This window comes from Aptenodytes forsteri, unplaced genomic scaffold (genome assembly GCF_000699145.1).
Source record: "Aptenodytes forsteri isolate BGI_AS27 unplaced genomic scaffold, ASM69914v1 Scaffold241, whole genome shotgun sequence".
Classification (NCBI taxonomy): Eukaryota; Metazoa; Chordata; class Aves; order Sphenisciformes; family Spheniscidae; genus Aptenodytes; species Aptenodytes forsteri.
Genome location: NW_008795252.1, coordinates 9,741,444 through 9,765,990, shown reverse-complemented (window position 1 = coordinate 9,765,990; position 24,547 = coordinate 9,741,444). Strand labels below are relative to the sequence as shown.

The window sequence follows — 24,547 nt, the reverse complement described above, 5'->3', positions numbered from 1 at the left end:
CTGCCCTCCGGCCGGCCCGGCAGGCGATCCGCAGGCGGGGTCCGCTGGGCGTTTTGGGTTAAGCACTTAATTAGGGAAGCGCAGCTCCTCCCGGGTACCAGGTGTCTAAGGATTGCTGGAAGGAGGGTCAGCTCAGCTGAAAATAAAAAGTTCTAAAACAGTGACAACTTAGAGTGGTGAATGTGTTTTTTCTTTTTGTTTTTTTCTTTTTTTAATTAAAGAAGCAAAATCCATTGTGGCACAGCCGCTTCTGTGGCGATAAAAGTTTGATGTTTTCTTATCACGTTGGACTCATCCAGTGGCGATTTTAATTTTTCAGTGTTGTAAAGCCTTGTTGGTTTTTTAGTATCCACTATGTATGAAGGTACGTGGTGGCTAGCTGTGAACTGGGAAAGGTGGCTCAGACTGCAAGGTGACATGGCAGAAGTGTTGGGCGGCAGAACTACCATCCGCAGTTATGGGCTCCAGTGCTGCTTTTTAATGCCATCTGCTCCATTGTATTGGCATTATGACATGCTGTGAACGTATTTGAAAAATACATTAGGAAACTCTGGATTAGCATTATGAAGAAACAGCTTGGTTTCATTTTCTGGGAGTATGAGTCTGGAGGTCTGTCTTTGGTCCAAAACTGACTTCCACACTTTGAACACAAATCATCAAAGATGAACACTTGCCAATTAGTTTTTAGCACAAGCATTCCTAAAACTTGCCTTTGCAATGAGGTAAAAAGTTCAAGGAAAGGTCCTAGTCCCAACAGGGAGAGTCAGAGAGAAGATCTTTTACAGGCTCCTGAAATTCACTGGCATTGTGTCTAAGAGGTTGAGTAGTTCTATAATGCTGTCATGATGCTTTTTCTGTATTGGGATCACGAGAGAATCAGAAGGTACTGCCCATAGCCGGTGAGTATGGAAAACCCCAGGATGGAGTGCCTCAAACAGTTCTGAAGTCGTCGTTACTGTGCTAAACTTAGTAAGGTGGTTGTGGTACCTGTGGTTGCTCAAGCATATCTGTCTCTCCTTGCAGTCACGTCAGGTGCTCCATAGAAATTTAGTGCCAATGTTGAGAAAGCAGTATTGGCACAGTGTATGCTGCCATTCAGACTAGGTCGGTTTGAAAGAAGTAGCTGAGGTGCAGAGAACTCATGTTGGCACTGCAGTGAAGCCTGGTCTTGTTGACCTGTAAAGACAGAGAGGAAGGAGAGTGGGAAACATCAACAGCTTAGATCTCACAACTCTCGCATGCCCGTGTATCTGACCAGTCATCTTAAGTAAAAGTTGTTGCTGCCATCAGTTTATCCTCTTGTTTGATTCCATCTTGTTTTGTTTCTTTTCTCTTGTATTCTTCTTATTCAGTCTTCCCCTTTTATTTGTAGGGCTTTTCTGCTGGGAAAGGCAGACATGGGAAAGTGCAAATATTGGAAAGGTTCTGTATTAAAAGCTTAGTAATATGCTTTAACTGTGTTGTTTACATATACAGCCTGGTATGTCTTCTGTGCAGCATCTGGGTTTACCGACTGCCTACTATAAGTAGTGCTAGGTGCTCTGCAGTAGTTCTTAGTTAACATGAGCTTAGGAAAATAATTCTCATTTAAATAAATGTGCAGTTTAATTTGTGGATATAGTGCATTTAAACTGATATTTGAATAATTGTCCTGAAATTAACATATCTGTAATTTGATCTTAGTTTCTTTTACTTTGTATACCGTGAGAAATAGCTTTTTTGGAGTTCTTTGTGTGTCTTTGGGTATTACGTAATATAGAGCTGTCTGACGACACTTAACAAACGTTACAATTATTAAATAGGATGTATCTTGTACATGTTAAAATGCTCATAGTCCCTAGCTACCCGGTATTGTTAACTTAAATGTTTGTAAAGCTCACCCGTTTTGAAGACTTGCACCCTGAGGCTGTGCTGTACAGTCTCTTTTAATCTGGCATAAGTCTGTTCCTCTGAAAGTGGTAGTTTTTCATTCCCTTCTCTCTGGTTCTTTCTTTTCTTTCATTGATGATAGTATTCATGTCTCTGCTTGGAGACCCAGATCAAGGATCTGAACTGGCTGAAAACTAAGTATGCGTGTTGTGGTGGTTTATCAGTAGTTCAGTTTTGTTATTACAGTGCATATTGTGGGTGTGGTGTGTGTTGGGGGGGGGGTGTTTGCCCCAGAGTAGGGTGTAGATATCATGTCTCACTTAAGTCATTTTAAGACCACGACACTTCCAAAATGGGCAGTCCTGTCATCTTCCTGTGGCAAACACTCCTGTTCCCTCCCTTATATTGGCATTACTGGTCATGTGGCTGCGATGTGAGTTGGACCTACCTTTGCTCTGAGTCAAAGCAGTGCAGTGCTGGTTTCCAGTAGGATCAACAAGTGTGATTACTATTGCTGATGCAAGAGAAGAAGGAAAGCATATCTAGACACCGTGGCTGGTAACTAAGAGAGTAGCTGCTTGGATCTGGATCGCTTTTGACAGAGTGTGAAACTACCTCCTGAGTTTCAGCTGGTTTAGTGCTGATGCAGTTGTATGGTAGCCTTGCATGCTAGGAATGGCAAGCACAAGGAGATGCGGAGCTGCTACCCTGTGGCAGTAGCCCTGCTACATGGGGAGTTGAAAGTGTCTATGTAACTGTGGCAGCAGGGTAAGTTTGCTGAACCTGCTCACCTCTTCTGAAGTGCCAAAACTAACATTTCTATAGGCTATATATTATTACATTTCCATATCCAATAACAATGTATATTATGTATTTATTTATTAACATAGGTATCTTGTGTAAGGTGGATGTTGTATGATTTAATGACTGCTTGCTGTGGATTATACCTGAGTGTGTTTGCTCTGGTACAAACATCTCGATTAGGGCTTTTGCTCTTTTTTTTCAAAGTGACTGTTACTGAATCTAGGCTGTCCTGAAATGCTTTAACACAAAATAAGCAAAAAGAATGCAAGTGTATTTTAAAAGCAATAGATTATTTAAGCATATCGTTCAAATTGATTTATATAATTATTTTCATATCTTAGTTGTGCCTAAATCAGTATAGAAAATACACTTTATCTGTTTTTGATATGGAAATTATTTCATAGAGTGGCTCTGAAATTGGTTTTAATTTGGTGTGTGTCCCTTGGTGTGTCCCCCCCCCCCCGATTCTTATTAAAATTTATGTGTTGGAAAGCACTTAAAAATTGAGAAAACTAAGCCAAATGAGTCTAAATGTTAATGAAACATGCTTCTATTTCTGTTGCATAACATAATGCAAGTGGCAGTTCTTACATTACTTTCACAAGAAAATTAGATGTTCCTACTTGCATCACAATCCTAAAAGCTACAATTTTTATGCATATGAATTTTCCAAGGTGTCTGGTAAATAGTTGATAAGAGTCCTGCATGAGTGAAGATGCTGAGCTATACTGCTTTGTGGCAGCTAGCTTCCAAGGTGATGCAATTGACTTTTAAGATGTTGAAATTAAGAAGTGCTTATAATTGTACTGGGGAGGGGAGGAGGATCTTTAGGGATGTTTATAACTGAACTTCTTTAAACATGGGATTTTTTTTTTTAACCACTCACTGATACTTAAGATTCTTGTTTCCCTTTTGTGCTCCAGGGAATTCCCACAAGACTTACGACTGTAAGTCTGCTTTGCTCTCCTGTATTAGAAGCAAGACCAGGGCTGTTCTGTTTGCTTTGGTTTCAAGCAGAATATTCTCCTGTTTTGTTGTCCCCATCCTCCTTTCGGCCTTGTAAGAAAAAGCCTGAAAATAGCCAATTTAAAATGAAGACGAGGCTCATGTTGTTTTATAAGGAACTACTTCAAAGAATGGAGAGAATTGGGAAAAAGATAATGAGTTCTGACTACTAAGGCTGTGTGTTTTCTTAAAATATGGCACACATGAAGAGTTACTCATTCTTCTTTTTCTCTAACTCCCTGTATATCATTCTTCCGTTTGTGCTTGTTTCACAGCCTCCCTCTAACCCCTCCTTTTTTCACTCATTCTGTGTAGCTTTTGTCTTATTTCTTCTTTCTGCTGTATGTCAGTGAATGACCCCATTTCCACATACGATAGTGGGATACATTTATTATGTTGAGTCTCTGTTGAGAGAGAAAAAGGGGACTTGCACACACAGAAACTGTGACCTCCATGCTTTCTGTTTGTGTTACTGGTCATTAGCCTAACTGAAGCTCAGACTTAAAATGTTCATATGTTGGAAGAGCTGATGCTGGATCTGCTGGTGAACTTTGCTTGTGCCTGATAAACTTAGACTGTACAAGCTTAGATAGACCCACACTAAAACAAGGAGTTTAGCCTCAAAACTGCTTCTGGGCATGTACTTGAAATTAATTTGGGTGGATGATAGGTGAGCTGACGAGCGCAAACTCAGGGCTTGTTTGACTGGGTATGTACAGAAAAATAGAGACAAAAATCTCTATTTAGTTGTATGAATGGAGTTTCTAGCAAGGAGACTTCTTAACCTTTTTTCCTTTTTTTTTTTTTCTTTTTTTTCCCAGCCTGACAAGGAGGTGCTGGAAGCATTGTGGCCTGCTTGTAGGGTGTTCCATATGTCCCCAGCTGACTTGGAATAAACTTTTTTTTCTTTCTGCATATAGCTGGAACTTCCCTTGCTATCTGAGGATGCATTAGATTTATAGGAGGAGGTTAAAGGATAAAGTTGCAGATTGGAACTACATTGATTTGTGTGTAAAAGCTTGTCTCTCCGTGGAGTTATTTCTTAGTAGATGCCACTGACTGTGCCTATAGATGGATGCTTTTACCGTAGAAGTACTTCTTTGCAGCCTTTGTAAATACCATTGAAAAAGCATTGATCAGAGAATGAAGTGCTTTCATACAGTAGTAGATGTGTGCATCTATTAATGCCATGTTATGGCATTAACTAGGAATAGCTGTTTCTATTTAAATTTGTGTTCTTCCTTGCATTTGAAAATTTATTTGTATCAGATAAATTTTTTGTTCTTGCTTTCCTTGGCCAAAGAAGTACAACATTCAGAATAACTGAAACAGGATTTGAAAGCTGTGGTCTGCAGACCTGCAAAGTATATGAGATGTAGACACAGATACCTCTTGTAGTTTTGGCTGAATGTTAGGAGTCTAATGTGGTGGCAGAGGGTAAGAAATTCTTGGTTTTGTCTATGCAGTAATTGTGGGCATATTTTCTTTTTTACCAGTCTATGTTACGGACAGTTAAAAGGCTGATGCAGCAATTCATGTGTGATACATCATACAAATAGTCATGTCTGGCAGAGAGTGCTCGGCTAGGCAGTACATAGCGTGGACGCTTTCTTCGCACAGCTGGATTTCGGAGGCTTGCTTCTAAGGGTCAAGTATCCTATATAGGAAAGCAGATAATGATGTCATTAGTGCTGCTGATAACTGCCGTCACATGTACGTTCTGAGGAAAGAGTAGACTCAGTGGTACGTCATGAAGAAAGCCTGCCCTTGGGAAAATATTTCTTAAACGCTTTCGTATTTCAGTAGTGCTGGAAGTACCATGTTAAATGTGTGTTTGAACTAGATTGATGTGGGTTCTCTGACCCACAGTTTCTCAACCCGTGGTCCATGTGTGCACTGGTTATAGTCAGAAACCGGGAAGGCGTTTAGTCCTGTCTAGGTAGGGCAAAGACACACAAGTGTGGGCAGATTGCATAACTCCTCTTTATATTTATAAAATTAGGCTAATATAAAGTTGTCATGTCAACAGATGCTCTAAGGATGACTTAATTAAGTTTGATCTCTGCAAGGGTGTTAGCATGACCTATAATACAACTATAAGACATGGTTATGCTCAAGTCCTGTTACTGATCTTTATTTTCTTTAAGGTATGTTTTGACTGCGGAGCGAAGAACCCTAGCTGGGCAAGCATAACATACGGAGTTTTTCTCTGTATTGATTGTTCAGGGACCCATCGATCACTTGGTGTTCATTTGAGTTTCATTCGGTAAGTCGTTTGTATATTTTTACAGTAAAAATTGCATCTTTGAATGTTTTGTTTGTTTGTTCAGATACTTGCTCAGAGAGGAAAACCCATTCTTCTCTCAGCTGCTGATTCAGACCTTTGTAATGTTTGTATTGGTTTTGATGTATCTGATAGCTGCTTGGGAATTAGGTAAATAGGCAGGGTTCAGTAGAATTTGTACCATGCACCCATTCCCGTTACCTGCTTGTTGTGTTAGTAGTGCGCATTTGTTGGCAGATTTGTTTCTACATTGAAGATGATGAAAATGAGGAACGGAGTAAGCATGTTGAAGTGTTTTATCATTCCTCCAAATCAAGACTGAGGCAAATACTCGTTTATCATCTTCAACAGTGTTACGGTGTATTGCTCATAATCTGACCCCCTAGCAAGCCAGTTCAGAGCGCTAAATAGCATTTTACCAACTTTGCTTGCTATAGTAGTTCATTATGGTGTCACCTGAGTGCTAGTACTGAGGTAGTGTAAAGGGCTACCCTCTCTGGCAACGGTTTAGCTCAGTCAATCAGTTGGTGCAGTAAATCAGCACCCTGAGCTTGTCACGTTTCAGGTGAGTATCCTAACTGATGGTCTGTGGGCCTTTTTGGCCTAATAAATAACTACATATTTGAAATGGAAGGTTCTGCTTGAAGTGAGTGAGAGCAATGCATTCAAGAATGGATTGCAGATAAAAGCAGCCGTTTTCCATCAACTAAAATCTATATTCTTCCTCTGCTGCCTTTTTGCTGTGTACAACAGCGTTACAAGAGGCCTCTCAAGAATCCATTCCTAATGATCACAGTATTAATTCTCCTCATACTCACTGGGCCCCAAATTTTTGTTGTGATACGACATTCGAGTTGTCGCTTTGTCCATTACATGTGATTGTTATCTGCTGTTGACAGAGTTCAAATGTGATTCCTGAAAATGTGTCTTATTGGTGCTTTTTAAAAGGGAAAATCTGTCAGCCAGAGGGTGCATTTTTTCAAACTTTTACAGTTTGAAGAACTGTGGCAGTTCTACATGACTTTATTAATTTGTTTTGCACATTGTGTATTGTTGCAGATTTTTTTTTTTTCTATACATGTATGTTTTTCACTTTAGGAAAAACAAAAGGGGGGGAGAGAAACACTTTACCAAAAAAAAGGTAGAGAGTTTTTAAATGGCTTTGGAGATAACATTAAAAATGTTTCCTTCTGTTTAGATCTACAGAACTGGATTCCAATTGGTCTTGGTTTCAGCTGAGATGCATGCAAGTTGGAGGAAATGCAAATGCTGTATGTACTCCTGAGTATTTGCTTTGCACAGTGAAGCTTGTTAGGTGTGGAAGCTATTGTTTGTCCTTATTGGCTCACATCTTGGGATATTTTTATTTTTCCAGTTAATTTCTCTTTCTTTTTTTTTCTCTCTCTTGTAAGAAGCCCTTTGAATGCTGATTTCATCCTCTGTACTTCTTGCAGCTTTTCCGTCTTGGTATAATCTGCAAATGTTTTATTTTTTCTTAGAAGTCTTTAATAAAAATCACTGAAAAGGCCAGATCAGATTCCTTGTCTGTGTCTAATTTAACAGTGAAACATCGACAGCTGTTAACGATGTCTTTCCAACAGCTGGTAAACCTAGCTTACAGGCATTTTCCTGTGACCATATATCCTTACATGGTATATGAAAATACCATGCCAAAAATCATGTCACTGTCAAAAGTCACACTGAAGTCAAGATCTCACTTACACCTGAGGTAAAACTGAAGTCAAGATAAGACATGCTACACTGTCAAAGAGGAAATAGCAGTGTTGTGGTTTGGCCAGTTCATATTGGCTGTTATCTTCAACTTCATTTTTTATGTACTTGCAAATAAGTTTGTTACACAATATTTTTGTAAATTGAAGTTATGTTGACTGCTGTATTGTTCTTGATCTCCTTTTTAAAAGAGGATGTTTTCCTTAGGCAAGATTCCGAAACAGCTGACAGTTTTCCCACGTTTTTTCAAAGATTGACCACCAGTAACTGAGATTGCTTCCCTAAGTTGACCCACGTAGTGAGGAAACATGCAACTTCCCTAAGCAATTTCTACTTTTCTTCTAATTCCATGAATGCTTACCCCTTATCTTTCTTCATTTGTGCTTTGTCCTTGATCTTGTTTCTTCTAGAAATGTCACCCAAATTTGCTTTCCATAGGCTGTTTCTTAATGATTTTGAGCTTGCTGAATCTGCTTTCCTTAAGTCTAACACTTTCATATTCTGCTGGTTTTTCTATTTTTTTCTTCTTTCTATTTCCATACAAGGAATGATGAATTCAGGATCATTATTATTTATCTTCCACTTCTGCATTTTCCAATCAAACCTTTTTCTTTGAATTAGGCATTCAGCAGGTCACTGTCCCTGGCTTACAGATCTGAGCAGTTGGCATGCCTTCTTGAGAAATAAAGCGTTCTTCTCCCTCTTTTTCTCCTGCCTATCCTTTCTAAGTTACACCTTTCTGTATTAATACTGCTGTTAAAGGAATTTACTCGTCAAGTTTCTGTTATCCCACTTAGTACATGAAAATCACAGTATTGACTAATCGGAAGAGGGAGATTTTGCATGAAAAATATTTTCATTTTTAGCAAAAGGTTTTAAGGCAGTCAGAAGGAAAAGACGGCAAAGTTTGAAAAGTACTTCAGTGAATCTTAGAAAGCATATTACCAGAAGCTTAATGATAAGCCTTTACTATTTAATTTTATGACTTTTTGTGTTTCTGCTTGGATGTCACTGTTTCCTATCATACATTGTACCAAGAGGTCTAATATACTCACACCCACCCCTGAAACACCTCAAATTCACAATAGCCTGTTTTGGATTACCTAGGAAGATTAATACCTGAAACTTTAAACACAAGTTTAGTAAACTATCTGGACTTTCAAATAATAAAATTAACATCTTTCCTCTAATTGCGTTAAAAAAAAAATTCCCTTTTTGTTCCAATTAAATGCCAAATTCTGTTTTTACTAACTACTGTTTAGAAGCACTATCAGATTAACATTAATCATTTGTATTCTATAATTGCCTGGTGATGCTGAATGTTGGATAAAAGCAGTTCTGAGCTTCGTAGCTATGTATCAGATTGCTAGAAAATCTGAAGTGTTCTTAGTTCGTTTTGTTTTCAGAATAAATCTCTATGATGATTGGAGTTAGGGTTCGCAAGAACCCTTGGAATTAGGGTTCGCAAAAAACCCCCAAACCTCTGAATATCAAGTCGATAGGTGTATATATTTAGATGCAAAAATGCACAATAGTTTTGGCACCTGTGATACTTACAACTGTTTCTGTAACAATCACAGAAGTTGGCTGGCATTATCTCTCTCTTGCATGGTTGTTGCTTAATTTTTATACAAAGTCTGGTACTTGTATACTAGATTTATGCTTTCCAATTGCAGCATATGAGGTCATAACCTTAGGTTATCTGGATTTGGCGATCCTATCAGAAACTTGTTTATTATGTTTTACTGTAATAGTCTGACGTGTTCTTCTGTGCAAGAACATATGACATGATTTGCTAGTCAGTTCTAGGTACTGAAAAAATGCCCAGCTTTTCCATGTCTTCATCTTTCAAACAACATTTTTTTTTCTCTTTTTCTCCCTGTTGTGGAACTCTGATATAAGTGTATTGATTTGCTTTTGGTTTAAGATCCTAAATATGAACAAAATTTTTCATTGATACTTTTATATAAATACACAAGCATATAAATATATATAGGTATATACATATATATGTGCATGCATATACTTTTCTTTTGAAGGAAGACCATTTTTATACGGTCATTTTGATGCTATTGAACATACATTGTTCTCTCTAGCAAGCTAGAGATGAAGCCAAGCAATGCCTTTTAGACTGTCGGGAATGTCCTTTGAAGCACAGGTATTGGCAATCAATTACCTCTTCTTTTCTACAGTTAGTTTCGGAACTAGGATTCTTTGTATATGATGGGGAGCTTGTATTTGTATATGCTTTTAAAATGTCCCACTAATGTATTTGGTTTTTCTGTTGTTTTATTCATACATTCTCTATGGTTGCCAGAATGGAGTTTTCTTTTTATTTTGGAGGTCTACATAGACTTAATAATTTAAAGGATTAAATTTAGATTGGGGAGCAGAGTATTTTGCTGCATTGCAATATATTTTTATGTTAAATGCCATAAGGTTTTAAACCTGTTTCTCATAGCATTTTCTGTTTTCTGCTTCATAGTCTGCTTTTTTCCATCAACATGGGTGCACGACGAATGATACCAATGCAAAGTATAACAGTCGTGGTGCTCAGCTTTACAAGGAAAAGATTAAATCTCTTGCAACGCAAGCAACAAGAAAGCATGGTACTGATGTGAGTAGTGTGTGTCCTAAGTCATTTAGATTTCTGAAAAACTTTCTGTTCTTTCCCTCTACAGTCATTTTAAGTTTTTAATTAGTAATGCAAAAGATTCTGTCTTTGGGAGGTACTGATACACACTGCAGTGAATAGGCAAGCTGGGGTGTAAACTACTTAGAGCTTATCGGTTTTTGTTTGGAAAAAGAATACTGAGATAGAGCTCAGCCTGATATTTCAGGATCACTTCTGGGTTACTCAAAACATTAATTGTAACGCTTGCAGTAACTTACAGGATTTCCAGGCAGAAACTTCAGGTATTCTTCAAAATGGAAACTGCTTTGTTTTGCAGGTGTGTTCCAAAATTATGTTAGTGGTATTGCATAAAAAAAAGTCAGCACTTCTCCGTGAACTATATAGTGGTTTTATTTTTGCTTTTCTGGAACTGAATTATTATTGAGAAGTACAGCATGTAAAAATGTAAAAGTGCTAATAGAATTAACTACAAAATGTTTGTGATTTAAGTGGGGTTTGATTTGAACAGATACATGCGTGTTTTGCTTTTTTCCTACAAAAATAATTTTTGAAAAATTAGCAAGTTATATATGTCCTGAACTTGCTGTTCTCCATTAAAAAATGGTGAAACAGATCATGCATGCTATGAAAACCTTAAGTTAGGTTGCTGACAGGAAGAAGTTATTAGCAAAGTATGCAGAATTAGTTTGCTGAGGTGTTAAATAAGTTTGACAACAGTTCTCTCCTGCATACACAGAAAGCATGTTTTGATAGTTTAATTCAGGTTGTTAAAGTCAGCGACCGATTCATTTGAAGTTGATCAGATGAGTGGGAATTAAAAGAAAAGCAAGAAAGCTTGATTTTTCTTTTTTCTAATCTATGCATCAAATAGCATGAAATTTAATGGATTATAATAATTCTATATTATAAATGTTATAGACAATATAGTTCACTAACTTCAGAGAATATTTCTTTTGACTTACTAAACAGCTTTAGATATAAAACATGTTCAAGTAAATATAATATACTCAGTGCCTTTAAGTTGACCATAAGTTCCCCAAATGATACTTTGAAGAACTGTGATTATCTTGCTTCAATTACAGATTCCATCCAATTGTTTGATGTTAATTATGTATTTCTGATTTAAAAATTTTAGTAAAAATATTTTGAATTACATACTGCAAGCTTAAGTGATTATGTGCTATCTAAATTGCTGAAGTAAATTATTCAGATAATTAGATTTAGGACCAACCAACCCCTCCCCTGTCATATTTTAAAAAATTTCTTCTCTAACTTACCGATTAAGTTGATTGTTGAATGATGAGGTAAGCCTGTTGCACATTCAGTAACCTTTTTGACAGTGGTCGTTATTTTTGGTGATGTATCTTTTGCGTGTAGTAGAAAGAACCATAAGAAATGATTTGCCTGTGAGTAACCTCGGAGTGTACATCACAGGTTATAGTGCTGTCCTGCACAATGCTAAGAATGACCTGCGGCACTGTGGGCCCTCCAGCCCGCCCCGAGATCAGGTATAGCTCAAAAATGTTAGTTAGCATCCCAAAAAACTGCTTTAACTGTAGCAGAGGTTTTGGGACTCTGAGACTAGGTGGGACAATTCATCAAAGTAACAGACCACACTGATACAATTCCAAAAACTGTTTCCAATGACTGCTAGTGTTAGGTTTTTAGGTTTTTTTGCTTTGGGTAAAATAAGAATATTAGAGAGAAAATATCTTATATGAGAATATGAAAAAACTTACTTATTATAAAGCTCTAGTGATACTAAATATTGACAGTATTACTGCGGCAGAGCTTATACTGAGCATTTTGTTGGGAAGGAAATGGGTAACATGAAGATGTATGTAACATGAAAGATATGTATGAAATTAAAAAAAAAGAATGTCATATATTGAAACTCGAATAAATTTGTAAGGAAAAAAAATCAATACATTTTTAACCTGGGGAAGAAAAAAAGAGTAATTTTAAGATCAGTGCATTTCCCAAAAATATATTCATGCAATTGTCCTGTAAAATTCTCTCTCTGTCTTTTAATTCTAGCTGTGGACAGATGGATGTGGAATGCCACCTGTGTCACCTCAAAACAAAGAGGAAGACTTTTTTGCATCGCATGTTTCTCCCAAGGTATAGATTACCTGTATTTAATTCTTGTTAACTTTCTAAACACTTAAGTTAACTGTGTGCTCTATGATGAAGATTAAACCCTGAAAAAAAACCTTATAGAGAAAGGGTAGGTCAGGGAGTTACAATTAATCTGCTTTTCCTTCTGTGGGTCTCAAAATTCTTCCTGGATGTGAACCATTTTCTAACGTGATCATTTAGAATGACCCAAATAGTAACTAAATGTGGAATGAAACTATGGGGTTTTTTTGTAGGCATACAATTCCACTTGGACTCATGATTCCTCGCTTGGGAGTGCCCTGATTTAAACATACTATGTGATAACTTTGGTTTTTAATCAGTAGAGTTTAACAGTTCTTAAAACATTTGCTAAGCAGAAGCTTTTTTTCTTCCTTCAAAATACTTACATCCTCTTTGGAAAAGTTAAAGTAACTTTCTGAAGGCTAGTGCTACTGTTGGTTTTCGTTTATTTGATCCTACCTCCTTAAGGTGATAGATGCTGTGTTTATTTCACAGATTAATGTTTCAGAGACTCTCTTGAGTCTGGTATTTGAAAAATACCAGTGAAAACAACTTCAGCAATTGTGATCTTAAACTTAGAGACATTAAGTTATTACTACACCTAGTATTCCTAAATATTGCAACAATATTAAGTGTTCTAGTATAATTGCTTTCTAGTACAGTTGCCGTCTGTGAACACCTAAAACACAAGTATGATCATGAGGCATATTTTGGGATAGAGAAGAATTCAAAGAGCTTGGGTATATCAGATTAGTCCTTGTTGTGAAAACTCTTCACCAGTTCATATGCATGTTAATTCCCCTGTCATGACATTGTGGTTGTGCATGTGCATTAGCAGCAAGTAATAAAAACCTATGCAAGTTGCTCATATCTGCACCTGGATAAAGAACACAGTAAAAATGACGTGACTTTTTAGTGACTTTCTAGTGTATATGGGATGCTTAAGGATGAAAAAAGCTGTAATTTAAATGAAAAATTATTTTTTTTTATTTTGGTTATTCAGTTGTGACATTTCAAAATGTAACTTTTTTGTTGTATTTGTGGGGTTTCAAAAATGGTGCATTTTAAAGGGAAATTCAGCTTTTTTGCTATTTATTTGTTTTATTTTAGGAACTTCTACTGCAGCCAATATTTGAATGTCTTATAAAAATAAATTTCAGCATCTTTGAAACAGTGAAAGAGTATTTACATTTTACAGACTGGGAAGATTGCTGTATTACTCATAAATGCTCACTGCAGAGACAAAAAAACCCCCCAGGTTTTGTGAATTCTAGTGTAATGCCTTCACCATAAGATCATCTGTCCTGATAGTAGAAAAATAAATGGAGTATTTCTGTTTGCAAAAGGCAACTTGGAAGAATGCTTGCAGTTGAGTGGGAAAAGCATAAACTGAGGCTAGCTAAAGAAAAAGAAGTTTAAGCAGAAAAGTGTTGTAAATATTTTTGGGGTTGAGGACAAGAAGTGGGAACTTGATACAAACCCTCTTAAGAGAATGTATGGGTAGGATAAAGTAAATTACACAGCAAACTTTTCGGGTAGCTGCAAAGGCAGGGGGTTAGAGACAAGCAGTCTGTGTGCCTCAGGGCAAGAGATTGTTTGGGTATGGATGTTTAGAGAGAGAGATGTCAGGAAGTTTTGAGATTGAGGTTTTAGGGAAGAATAAGCATGAACTGGCAGTGGCACAGCATTGATGGAAAAGATAATCCTAAACAGATATTGTTGTGACCAGGTCACAAGCCTGCCTGGTGAGGAGCATGTGTCTGAGGGAAGTGGGAGGACTCATCAGGAAGACTTGGGAGGACTGCTCACAATCAAAAATTAAATGTTAGAAAATTGGAAGTGTAAGAGCTTAGTGTGGGGAGAAGGTTTGGTGATTATATGTAAATAAATTATCCAGATTTCCTGTACTGTATTACTGTTATGAGTAAAGAAAATTAATAGCCAGCATACAATAAATAAATCTAAAGCACAATTAAAACGCATATTTTTTTTTTGGATGGTAAACATATTGAAATTCCTAAGAGGGAAATAGAGGTGCTCAGGAGTGGTTTGAAACCAGCTCGCTTTTAATAAAGGTAAGCATTTCTTGTAACTTGAATAACTGCCCCTCTGAGAACAGGTTTTAAACCTAGAAGCTGTAATCATAAGAATCCAATATTAACTAATCAGTGGTGTTTAGGCAGTCTTTGAGCTCAGTGCTCATATTTATTTGCTGTATTCTATTTTGTGTGCACTTTTGATTTTGTAATTTTTTTCAAGGCAAAGAGTACAGAGTGGGTGTTATCAGAACCAGAGCCAGTTTCTCTACAGCAGAAAACTTCAGAAAATATTCCAGAATGCTATGAAGGTATGACTGATTCTTTGTTAACAATAAGCTGTATTTTTCTGGTAGTCTCTTTGTTTAGACTCTTTTACCCTACTTTAATAGTTAAATAACCTAATCGTGCTAGTAACACAAGAACTTTGGAGAGGAAGGACTTTTTAGAAAGGTTATGCTAGAATGTGTGAGTCTGCGTGTTCCTTTAATAATGTTTAATAGAAATACAAATTAAAATTTAATTCAAAATACTTCAGATGAATCTTTGGGTGCCTGCTGCTCTTTTAGTAACTGGTAAAGCTGTGATAGAAATAACACATTACACTATATATATCAAACAGTACCCTGAGTACTGTGGGTTGTGTTTTGGTATTTTAAGCATTCTAAAGAGCCTTCTGATATTCTTACTCTTGTTATTCATTATGTTTTAGGACCAGAACACGGACCAAGTGTTGATTGCCTTAGTACATCACCAAAAGCTGCATTAGGTCTTGAGTGTAAGCAGAAGATAGCAGCCAGTATAGTGTACTTAAATATTCATTTTTACAGAGAATGTATGACTGGGAGGAGATGTGGAATTCTTACTTTAATATCAGTGTGCATGGGTTAGTTGAAACATCTGAATTTTTCTTACAATTTCTTCTGTTAAACAGTGTACTCCTTCTAAGAAATTAATTTTAGTCAGTGTTGTTCTGATTTTATCTATCTTATCTTAGCCAACCTGATTAATTTAAATGCTACAGGTATCACACCTAATAAAGGTGACCATTAATGTTTTACACCTCCTGTTAGACTGCTTTAAGTTCTGCATTTAAAGCACACAGGTGGAATAGAACATTGTGCTGTGATTAATGGCCTGTTATTTATGTTAAGCAAACACATCTTGTACTAATAGGTCAGTCTTTCTACCTAGGCATAGTTTTTGCTCCCTTTTCAGAAAACTAAACATAAAAATTTAAACTGGAAAAATCTTGTATTTGTAATACAGTATCTTCAATGTCCAGAGTCTTAATTTACTTAACACTGAAGAGTGTATCATACTATAAGTAAGTGAAAAAAATAGAATAGAATAAAATACATCAGTGATTTAGCATTTTGAGGATCATCCTGCAGGAGCAGGTTTCTGAGAATAAAGAGCATTGATTCTCAGCAGCACAGGGGTAGTAAAGAAGTGGTGGCCGGGTCTAACTCAGTGCTTCAAGAAGGTATGGTTTTCATCACTGTTTTTATATTCCCTTGGTTGGGTTTGGTTTTGTGGGTTTGTTTTTTTCTGAGAGCTGGAGACTAGGAAAAATAGTTAACCACATACGCTTCCCGATTTTGTCATTTGTATCTTTAACACATGTTCTCATAAAACAAGTGCTTTTCTTGTTTGTTTTGGACATCACAAGTTCTATCTTACATGAAGAATCTCTGTTCTGTGTATGCCTGTTTCCAACTAAATTTCAGCTCAAACCATTTTTTTCGTATGTACAAGCATTCAGTATGAGTTGTTGATTGAAAACTTGTGATTGTGGGAGATTTACCCTGGCTCAGGGTAGCTGTCAAGAAGGCACAATACAGTGCCTTACAGAATGTAGTGAGTCCTATTAGGGTCTCATTAAAAATATCAAGATTAGGAGTTGTGTCAGACTTCATGCAGAGCAGAATGTATGTTTCTGTGTTTTCTGTGTATGAATCTATGTTTCAAGATTTAATACAAAGCATTAAGGCTGTAACTTTCAAACTCCCAATACTGTACTTAAGCAGTTGAACAAAGCTGTTCAATCTAGTGATAGAGTATGTTGTCACCTCTGATAATGTTTGTGATTTTGTTTATGATGATACAGGTATGTTTTATCTGTATCATTCGTGGTTTTAAACATAGCCAATACCTTTCTATCCAGGAAACAATTAATCTTGGAAATGGTACGGGATCAGGTGGACCTCTAGTCTGATTCAGAATAGCAAGTCCCGCATTCTTGTTCTGTTTACTAGCGGGTATCTACAACTCAAAACTGAGCTGTAATTTTATTCCTATTATGTATTTGCCAGAGATGCCATATCCTCAATCAGAGGCAGTTTCCCACATTTTCTTGGAGATATTCACAGCTCCGTTCCCTGTAACTCAGTTTAATATCTGTCTCTTAGTGTAGAAACTGTAATACTTCAAGGCATTAAAATAAATTCCAAAAACTGTTTTGAGGCTGATATTGTGGAAATTATCTTCTGCAGTTCTGGAATTTATAAAATTGTATGTCATGTAATGTACATTTAATCCTTGCAGAGAACACCACCTTCATAAAAAAGAAGCCAAATCAAGCTAAGAAGGGGGTAAGTGTATATAAATAATACATATTTTTATCTGAATTACAGATCTCTGGAAATATGTAGATTGCAATATGGAAATGTATCATCTAAGTTAGCGCTAAACAGTTCTTGTATCAGTAATGATTTATGAAACTAAAATGGAATTGAAAAACTGTTTCTATATCACAAAAGCCAATGGTCTGTTTGAAAATGGATTATTGTTAAGGTGAATTTGTCTAACAGGTTACTGTTGTTATGTAGTAGAGTGCTTCAGATCTGTGGGTTGTTTTCTGACCTCAGATAAATTCTGTTCACGTATATGTAGCTCACTGAACTGTCTAGACTTCCACATGTATATCTGAGTGTCATTTTCTTTGTGCTGTCTGGACCTGAACAGCAGGTGATATCTTTTAAAAAATGAGTAAAATAAAAATGTCAAAGCATATATTGATGTCAAGGTCTGTATCCCACTTCTCAGTTCTTTTCACAACCATTGTCCCTGCAACTCCACTGATGCCCTGTAACCTCTCTTCTCACTTGCCGATACTGGGTTGCAGGGCTTCTTCAGGCTTTCACCTAAGTTAGTTTGCACTGAGATCTTTTTGTAGCAAATCCTGAAAACAGAGGGAGTTCCAATAGCACTTTTGAGTGGCTAAATATGCATGTGTGGCATAATCTGTCAATATAAGGTGAGTTTGAGACATTCAGATCTGTATTTCTGGAGCAGGCCTCACCTCATGCCACACGGCAGTATGGTATTTGGTTGTATTTATAGATGACTTGCAGCTGCGTTCAATTCAAGATAGTTTCAAGATAGTTTACAGACTTGTTTCTGCATGGGGTCTTAACACTTAGGCATCTGGTCTCTGTAAAGAAGGCATGAGGAGAGCTGAGTGTCTCAGAATGATGGTTCAAGGAACCTGAAAACTGAGTAAGACAACTCAAGTTAACTCAAGTTAGCTAGGAAAAGCTAGGTTTTGAATGTTTGACTCCTGAGTCCCAAGAAAATAGCCCTAATATTAAGCTATTAGGGTGACAATATGTTACAGGGAGTCACTTCTTTTAAGTCGGGGCTACTGTATGGCAAAAGATTTTGAAGATTTACTGGAGCAGAAGAGTCACGTAGATTGAAACCTATTATTTCTTGCTCCCACTAGAGGGCCTTAATACGCAAAAGGAATTTCTTATTCTAAATGGTTTATGCAGGTATGTTCCCTTACAGTAAGAAGAACGTAACTGGGTTCACAGGTGCATATGCAGTTTGTGAACTGTAGTGTCAGAGCCTAAAACTGTATGTATGTAGGCCAGAGCTTTTACATGAAGACTTTAAAGCGTTAAGAAGTTCAGATAAATGTATTGTGTAAATTAATATCGCTGCAGTGTGGCAGATGAGGAATTAAACACATGGGAGACATAAGAACAGCAGTTTGAGTGCTGTGCCACTGTCTGAATCAGCATCATTGTATCTATTCATATTTGTAGTAACAAGTGTTTTTTAAATCTTTGATAATCAGAACGAAAGAATATGTATCCCTGTATTGAAGTAATATGAACTAGAAATAGAATTATTTTAAAAAAATGAGTGCATAACTAGAACCTCTCAGTTGATGTGTTTATCTAAAAAAAGTTTACAATGCTTTGTCACGTGTGAAGGCTAATCATGCATACATGTATATACAAAACTTGTATGTTGTTCTCCTACCATAAATCAGTAAATACCTATGTACATGTTTATTAAAAATATTTATAAATCGATACTTAAGATAACACGCTAGCACTGGCCAGTGAGAACTAATTGAAGAATCTTTGCCACTTCAAAATGTAAATTGTGAATTAAGTGAATGAGCACCAGATGCAACAAATTTTATTATGTATTCCTATGCAACAAAATCATTATTAAGAAACTAAAGTTGTGCTATATATTATAACATTTATTTGAACATGCCAACTGCAGAACGATTAAAAGTATAATAGTTTCATTACCCTGTGATGGTTGGCTGCAGAACTAACTGAATTTGTAAGAGTTAGTAGAGGAAGCATGTAGAGGGTCAAAACATGAAAAAATATTTTCTCTGCTCCAAATTTTCATTGCTGTTTGCATATGCTCCCAAACAGAGTACGGTGTTTGCTGTTGCTTTCAAAGTTGACTTAAGTCAGTTGAGGTGATTGTCTCAGTTATAATGTTGGGGCTTTTGTTTTTTGTTTTTCAATAAATCAAGCTCGGTGCCAAAAAAGGTGGTTTGGGGGCACAAAAAGTGAGCAGCCAAAGCTTTAATGAGATTGAAAAACAAGCACAAGCTGTAGATAAAATGAAGGAACAAGACGATCTTCATAGCAGTAAGAAAACTGAGAAGGAGGAGCCACTGTAAGTATGAATTATATATACGATGGTAAAACATGAAGCCTAATTTCATGTTAATGAAGTAATTGTCAACATTTTAAGTACTACCAGAGATTAGCTCATGCAAATAAAACTTCAGTTCTTGCTTTAAAAAAAATCCCAAATGTGGATGAGGTGGGCCAAACAGTAATTCCCCCATTGTCCCTTTTTTTGCCATTAAGTATATGTTTCTACAGTTGATGATTTACTGTAGAAATAGCCCAATGCTATCTTTAAAAACAACCTTAGTGTTATTCTTATTTAACACAGAAAATAAGGAGACATTCTACTGATACATATGAATAAAATGTGAAATAAATCTAAGATATGCTAAATTTAAGTATTACCACCGAAGACTCTTGCCTCTTGAACTTTCTTTAGCCCATGCTAGTTACCTAGTTTATTTTGTTTTGGTGTAGTGAACTGAATACTATTTAAAACAGTCTTTCTAAGAGCATAGGGAACATACAAATATTCAGCTTTATTTGTACTTACTGGGTAAGAGTTTCTGTGCTGAAGGCAGGGGGTAGTTTAAGTATGGCTAGAATTGCCTGCTTAAGTTTCAGCTGTTTTATACTGGAACTGCCTTCATTTTCACCAAAACCCTTTGAATATTTTTGTCTGAGGCCTCAAATCTGTTAGTCCATCTTAATAAATACTCAGCCCTAAAGCTCAGAGGGTGCTGTTCCTGGTTCCTTCCACTACATTTCTCTGCTACGTGTTCTTGGTTTTTAACATTTTGTTAGTTGTCATCAAAACTAGACTATTAAAGGGTTGGTTAGTGTACACTTTTACTGTTGTAAAGCTTAACATCCTCTCTTAAGTGCTAAGATGCATCATTTTTATAACCTATTGAGAATTTTTCTGAATTATTACACAATTACAGGATCACTTGGAGCTCATGGTACCAAGCTCTTTGGTCTATAATCTTTCTTGCTCACTTTTATGTAGCCTCTGCAGAAATGGATGTTTCGTGTTCATCAAAAATATTAATCACAAGGGGATCATTCATTTTTCCTGAAGTATTTTTACCACAAAGTCATGCTTCTCAGTGATTGCCAAAAACTGCCAGTAGAGTGACTCAGAGGAATGGACTACTAAATAACGAGAAAAATGATTGTTCATTATTATTTATTATTATTCTTTAATGATACTATCTTTAATAATACAATTCAGTTTGGAAGAAAGTCCCAAGTAGTGATTTGGGTTTTGTGTCAGAAATATATAAATCTATGTAGATCCAAGGCAACCTTTAGTATAAGTTTGCTGCAACCTTTCTGCAGTGGCCAGAACCCTCTAAAAATGTCTGCAGACATGAGGGGTGCACATACATTTGGGTTTATGGATCTGATCCCAGTAGAGGCAAGATAACTGTATTTCCCTTGAGATTAACTTTTTGGATTTCTAACTGTAGATGGCAGTATATACCTAAATTAAAGAAGGATGAATACTTTTAGAATTGCATTTGCTTCCAACTCATTTGTGTGGCGGTTTTAATTTTAAAAGTTTGAGTAAATTTTGAAAGTTTGAGTAATGAGCTTTAGTAAATTAATTCAACGTGGCTTTGTTACATGGCGGGAATGGAAGCGATGCTTTTGTAGTCTAGTACTTAGAAGGAGAAAGAGTCCTGAGACTTAAAACTTAAAATGTGATTTTATAATTGGTATACGGTTTCTTTATTTTCTGCTGTGCACTGACAAGAGAATAGATAACTGGAGTTACTTTAAAAAAATTGATCAGTATCCCTATTTGTTTTAATCAACAGCAAATAAGATTTTTGATGTTCATAAAACAGATTTCATACGACAGGCTGCTAATCTTTCTACTTAAAGTGCTAGGTAGATTTTATCAGTAGCAGCTTCAAGTTGAATTTTAGAGAACACTTTCAATTTTCTGTGAACAGTGGGTCCTAAACTGTAAGAATTGATTTAAAGCGTCCCTGAACATACTCTGTGCTTTGAAGTTATATTTTTCTGATTTTATTGGTTTCAAAAGTCATTCCACAGATGCATCCTGGTTTGCATCTGACTTTTATTGTTAGAAGCATTTGAACATAAGACGTAGTGATTTTTTAGTTCTGGCTCCAAGTCCTCTGAAAGCCCCGATCAAAGGAAACCTAATCATCACAAGATTGAGATGGCTCTCCTCCTTTTTGAAATGCCTCGTCAGCGGAGGAGTGATGTCCCGTTCCTTATAGCAGGCTGGTACCTACGTCTCTTGTCTGTGAAGGAGGAAGACCAGATGCCCTTTTCATTTTAACAGGCTCAGCCACACAGCTCTTGTCTCACAGGAGATGCACTAACCAGCAGGGTATGAACTTTGGTAGGGGCATCTTGTACTCTTGGTTAAAGTTAAGTCAGCATGCGTGGGACCAGAAAAAATCAAGCCGGGAAGAGCCTGTTTCAGTAATGAAATAGTTAGGAGACACACTGGAAGAAAATACTCCTTGGTCAAAAACTTGTTTTCTTTTCATTCCTGCTTCTGCACAAAATGGATGGGAAGTTACAAGGGTTTTCAGACTTAAGCACTTCCTTTCTACTTGCAGCAGGATGTCTACCAGCAGCATCCTAAATCTCATTGACCTTTCTTCTGATAGCGTTCGTTTGTACTTTATGCCAGTCCCAACTTAAGAGTTAAAATATTGTTGCGTTGCTCATTAAAATTACTATTTGTATCCCTTTTAACCTAACAAATGAAATTTAAGCAGTGTTTCTACAATTCTCTAATTAAGATTAAAAATCTCTGTCTCTGCTACACTGGTATTACTGGAAAATAGGGAAGATTGTTTTGAGGTATAGGACTGTTCATGGCATCTCAGAAAGACAGCTTACTATATCTGAACTGTGAGGATGTTTCAGATGACAAAATGTGTTGCCAGCTGTGCAGAAAATGGTAAGTTTTGGATGCTTCAAAGTTTCCGTAATACAGAATATATTCCATTTTGGGAGTACAAAGACTCTCTCCTCTCCGGTGACATCTTTTTGGGCACAGGGAAGGGCATCATCAGTAAAGAAGTGTGGTCTACCTCTAGCACTTGTCTCAAGAATGCATGTATAGCAAGTGTTAAAATGACTAGGAGCATGAAGGGGGTGAAGGGAGGGAGACGTAGCAGGGCCAAGCTGCCCATTAGGGGAAAACATTACTAGTATTATATCATGAATGCCACAGTACTGTAGTATATCGAAGTTGGATAATTTTGACAATTATTTGGTATCACATAGAATAAGGACTGTGGAAAAAAGACGTTTTCAGGTTGACTTAATGGTGATGCAAAACTGCGTACTGCTGAACAGTGGCGTACTGTTTCACAATTGTTTTGAAAAAGACTACCTGCTCATACACAGACTGGGGTACTGTTTAGACAGTCTTCTCTACTGGCTTTCTCCCATCCTTACAGTTGGAATTTAATCCAGTTAATAATGAATATTTGCAGTAAACACAGAATATACAGAATACGGTGCTACAATATATACTGTTAATTTTCTACCAAAATTACTGGGTTGGGCATTCAGTGTAGCATTTTACAGCTGTATGTTAACTGTATGTTTTGTTCTAGCGTATCATCTTTACGGTTGGCCTACAGAGATCTTGATATTAAAACAAAAGAAGAAAAGTTAAATCTATCTGGTACGAAGAAGAATGAATTGGAGAGACTTGGCATGGGGTTTGGCAGCAACAGAAGGTATGTGAAGTTCTATAAACTGTATTTAAAATACTCTGTGGCATTATGCAGTTATCTTTCATTTTATTAGGAAATGAAAAAATATACTAAAGTGTATAATGGAAACTTAAACAATATCATCAAAGAATCTAGTATCTGTCAGGGGGAAGAGGCAGGATTGCTTCTGATAGATTTAAGTTCTAACCTGCCAGACAGGTGTTAACCTAAATTGTAGCATGTCTGTAGGGTGTTTGCCTCCATTAGCTGACTGTGAGGAAGGTAGCCAGGATGTTTTCAGTGAACAGTACCAACCTAAGTATAGTCTGTCTTTTACAAGCCAAAACTCTGAAAAAGTCACATTGCTGTGTTTTCCAGCTGTTGGAATGGTCTGTGTGTTCAGAAGTCCTGTCACTACTTCAGGGAACTACAGTTGCATTTTCCAGGGCTTCCCCCCCGCATTCCTCCTTTCTTCTTAAATGTTTGTATAGCTTGGGCTTTATCAGCAAGCTTCAGAAACTAGATTTGTGCTTTCATTTCTTCCATTTTTTAGGGTGTGAGCTTTGTCATCTCTTTACATACTTATTTTCTTCCTGTCCCCAGTGGCATTTCTCACTCAGTCACCTCAGATATGCAAACAATAGAACAGGAAACACCTGCAATTGCAAAGCCGAAGAAAAAGTACACCGATGATGTAGAAGACTCATATTTCTCTTCTGGTTCAAGGTAATGTTTATTACCTTTTTATTTGGAGTGGGGGTAGAAGTATGTGCAAGTTATGTATTCAAATATACACAATATATGTGGAACTTCAGATCAAAACAGAAGACAATTGGACATGTCTACACCTATAGCATATTTTCAGGGGACATCTGAATCAGAGAAGTTGTGAAATAATTGACCTTGCCTCTATTACAGATGTATTTATAAAAAGGAGGAGTTACTTTTTCTGAGGAGAAGGTAGTCTGAATTAGTGTTTACAGGTTTTGTCTTGTTCAGGGTCTAGTCTCTACTTGCACAGACAGCTGCCATATAAGCTTTCATTTCCTGTATACCGAATCCAGTGAATTTTTGATTTTTTGTCAGAATGACTTGTATTTGGTTTTGTTTGGGTTTTTTTTCCTTCCTTGTGGTACCGTCTTCTACTTCCAATTTAAAATTAAACAAGTATCAAAGTCTGGTACTAGGTATACTACAGTTGCATCAGACTTTTAGCTGGACGCATGCCAAATGCAAAAACTTAAATCTTTTTGAGGTATTGTGTGTTGGATGTATTGTGTAGATGTCTGCAGTCTTATTTGATAGACTTTTATGTATCTGAACATAAAATGTAAGCAAAAAATAACTGATGAATTTTTGATCAGAGCATGAATGCAATGCAAATTCTAAAATACTGCTGTTGGGAGGGAGAAGAAAAAGCATTAGTCCTACAGGCA

General features: G+C 36.7%; 1 protein-coding gene across 1 annotated transcript in view; it reads left to right on the top strand.

Annotated features, from left to right (window-relative positions):
• Positions 1–5,827: 5,827 nt before the first annotated feature.
• Positions 5,828–24,547, top strand: part of ARFGAP3 (ADP ribosylation factor GTPase activating protein 3) — a 33,646-nt gene continuing 14,926 nt past the window's right edge. The window contains exons 1-10 of the mRNA XM_009279039.2: positions 5,828–5,944; positions 7,161–7,233; positions 10,179–10,310; positions 12,366–12,449; positions 14,727–14,814; positions 15,216–15,272; positions 17,051–17,097; positions 19,293–19,438; positions 23,010–23,135; positions 23,715–23,837. Coding sequence (XP_009277314.1) covers positions 7,207–7,233; positions 10,179–10,310; positions 12,366–12,449; positions 14,727–14,814; positions 15,216–15,272; positions 17,051–17,097; positions 19,293–19,438; positions 23,010–23,135; positions 23,715–23,837 — 830 coding nt within the window. The 5' untranslated portion in view covers positions 5,828–5,944; positions 7,161–7,206. The remainder of the gene's footprint in view (positions 5,945–7,160; positions 7,234–10,178; positions 10,311–12,365; positions 12,450–14,726; positions 14,815–15,215; positions 15,273–17,050; positions 17,098–19,292; positions 19,439–23,009; positions 23,136–23,714; positions 23,838–24,547) is intronic.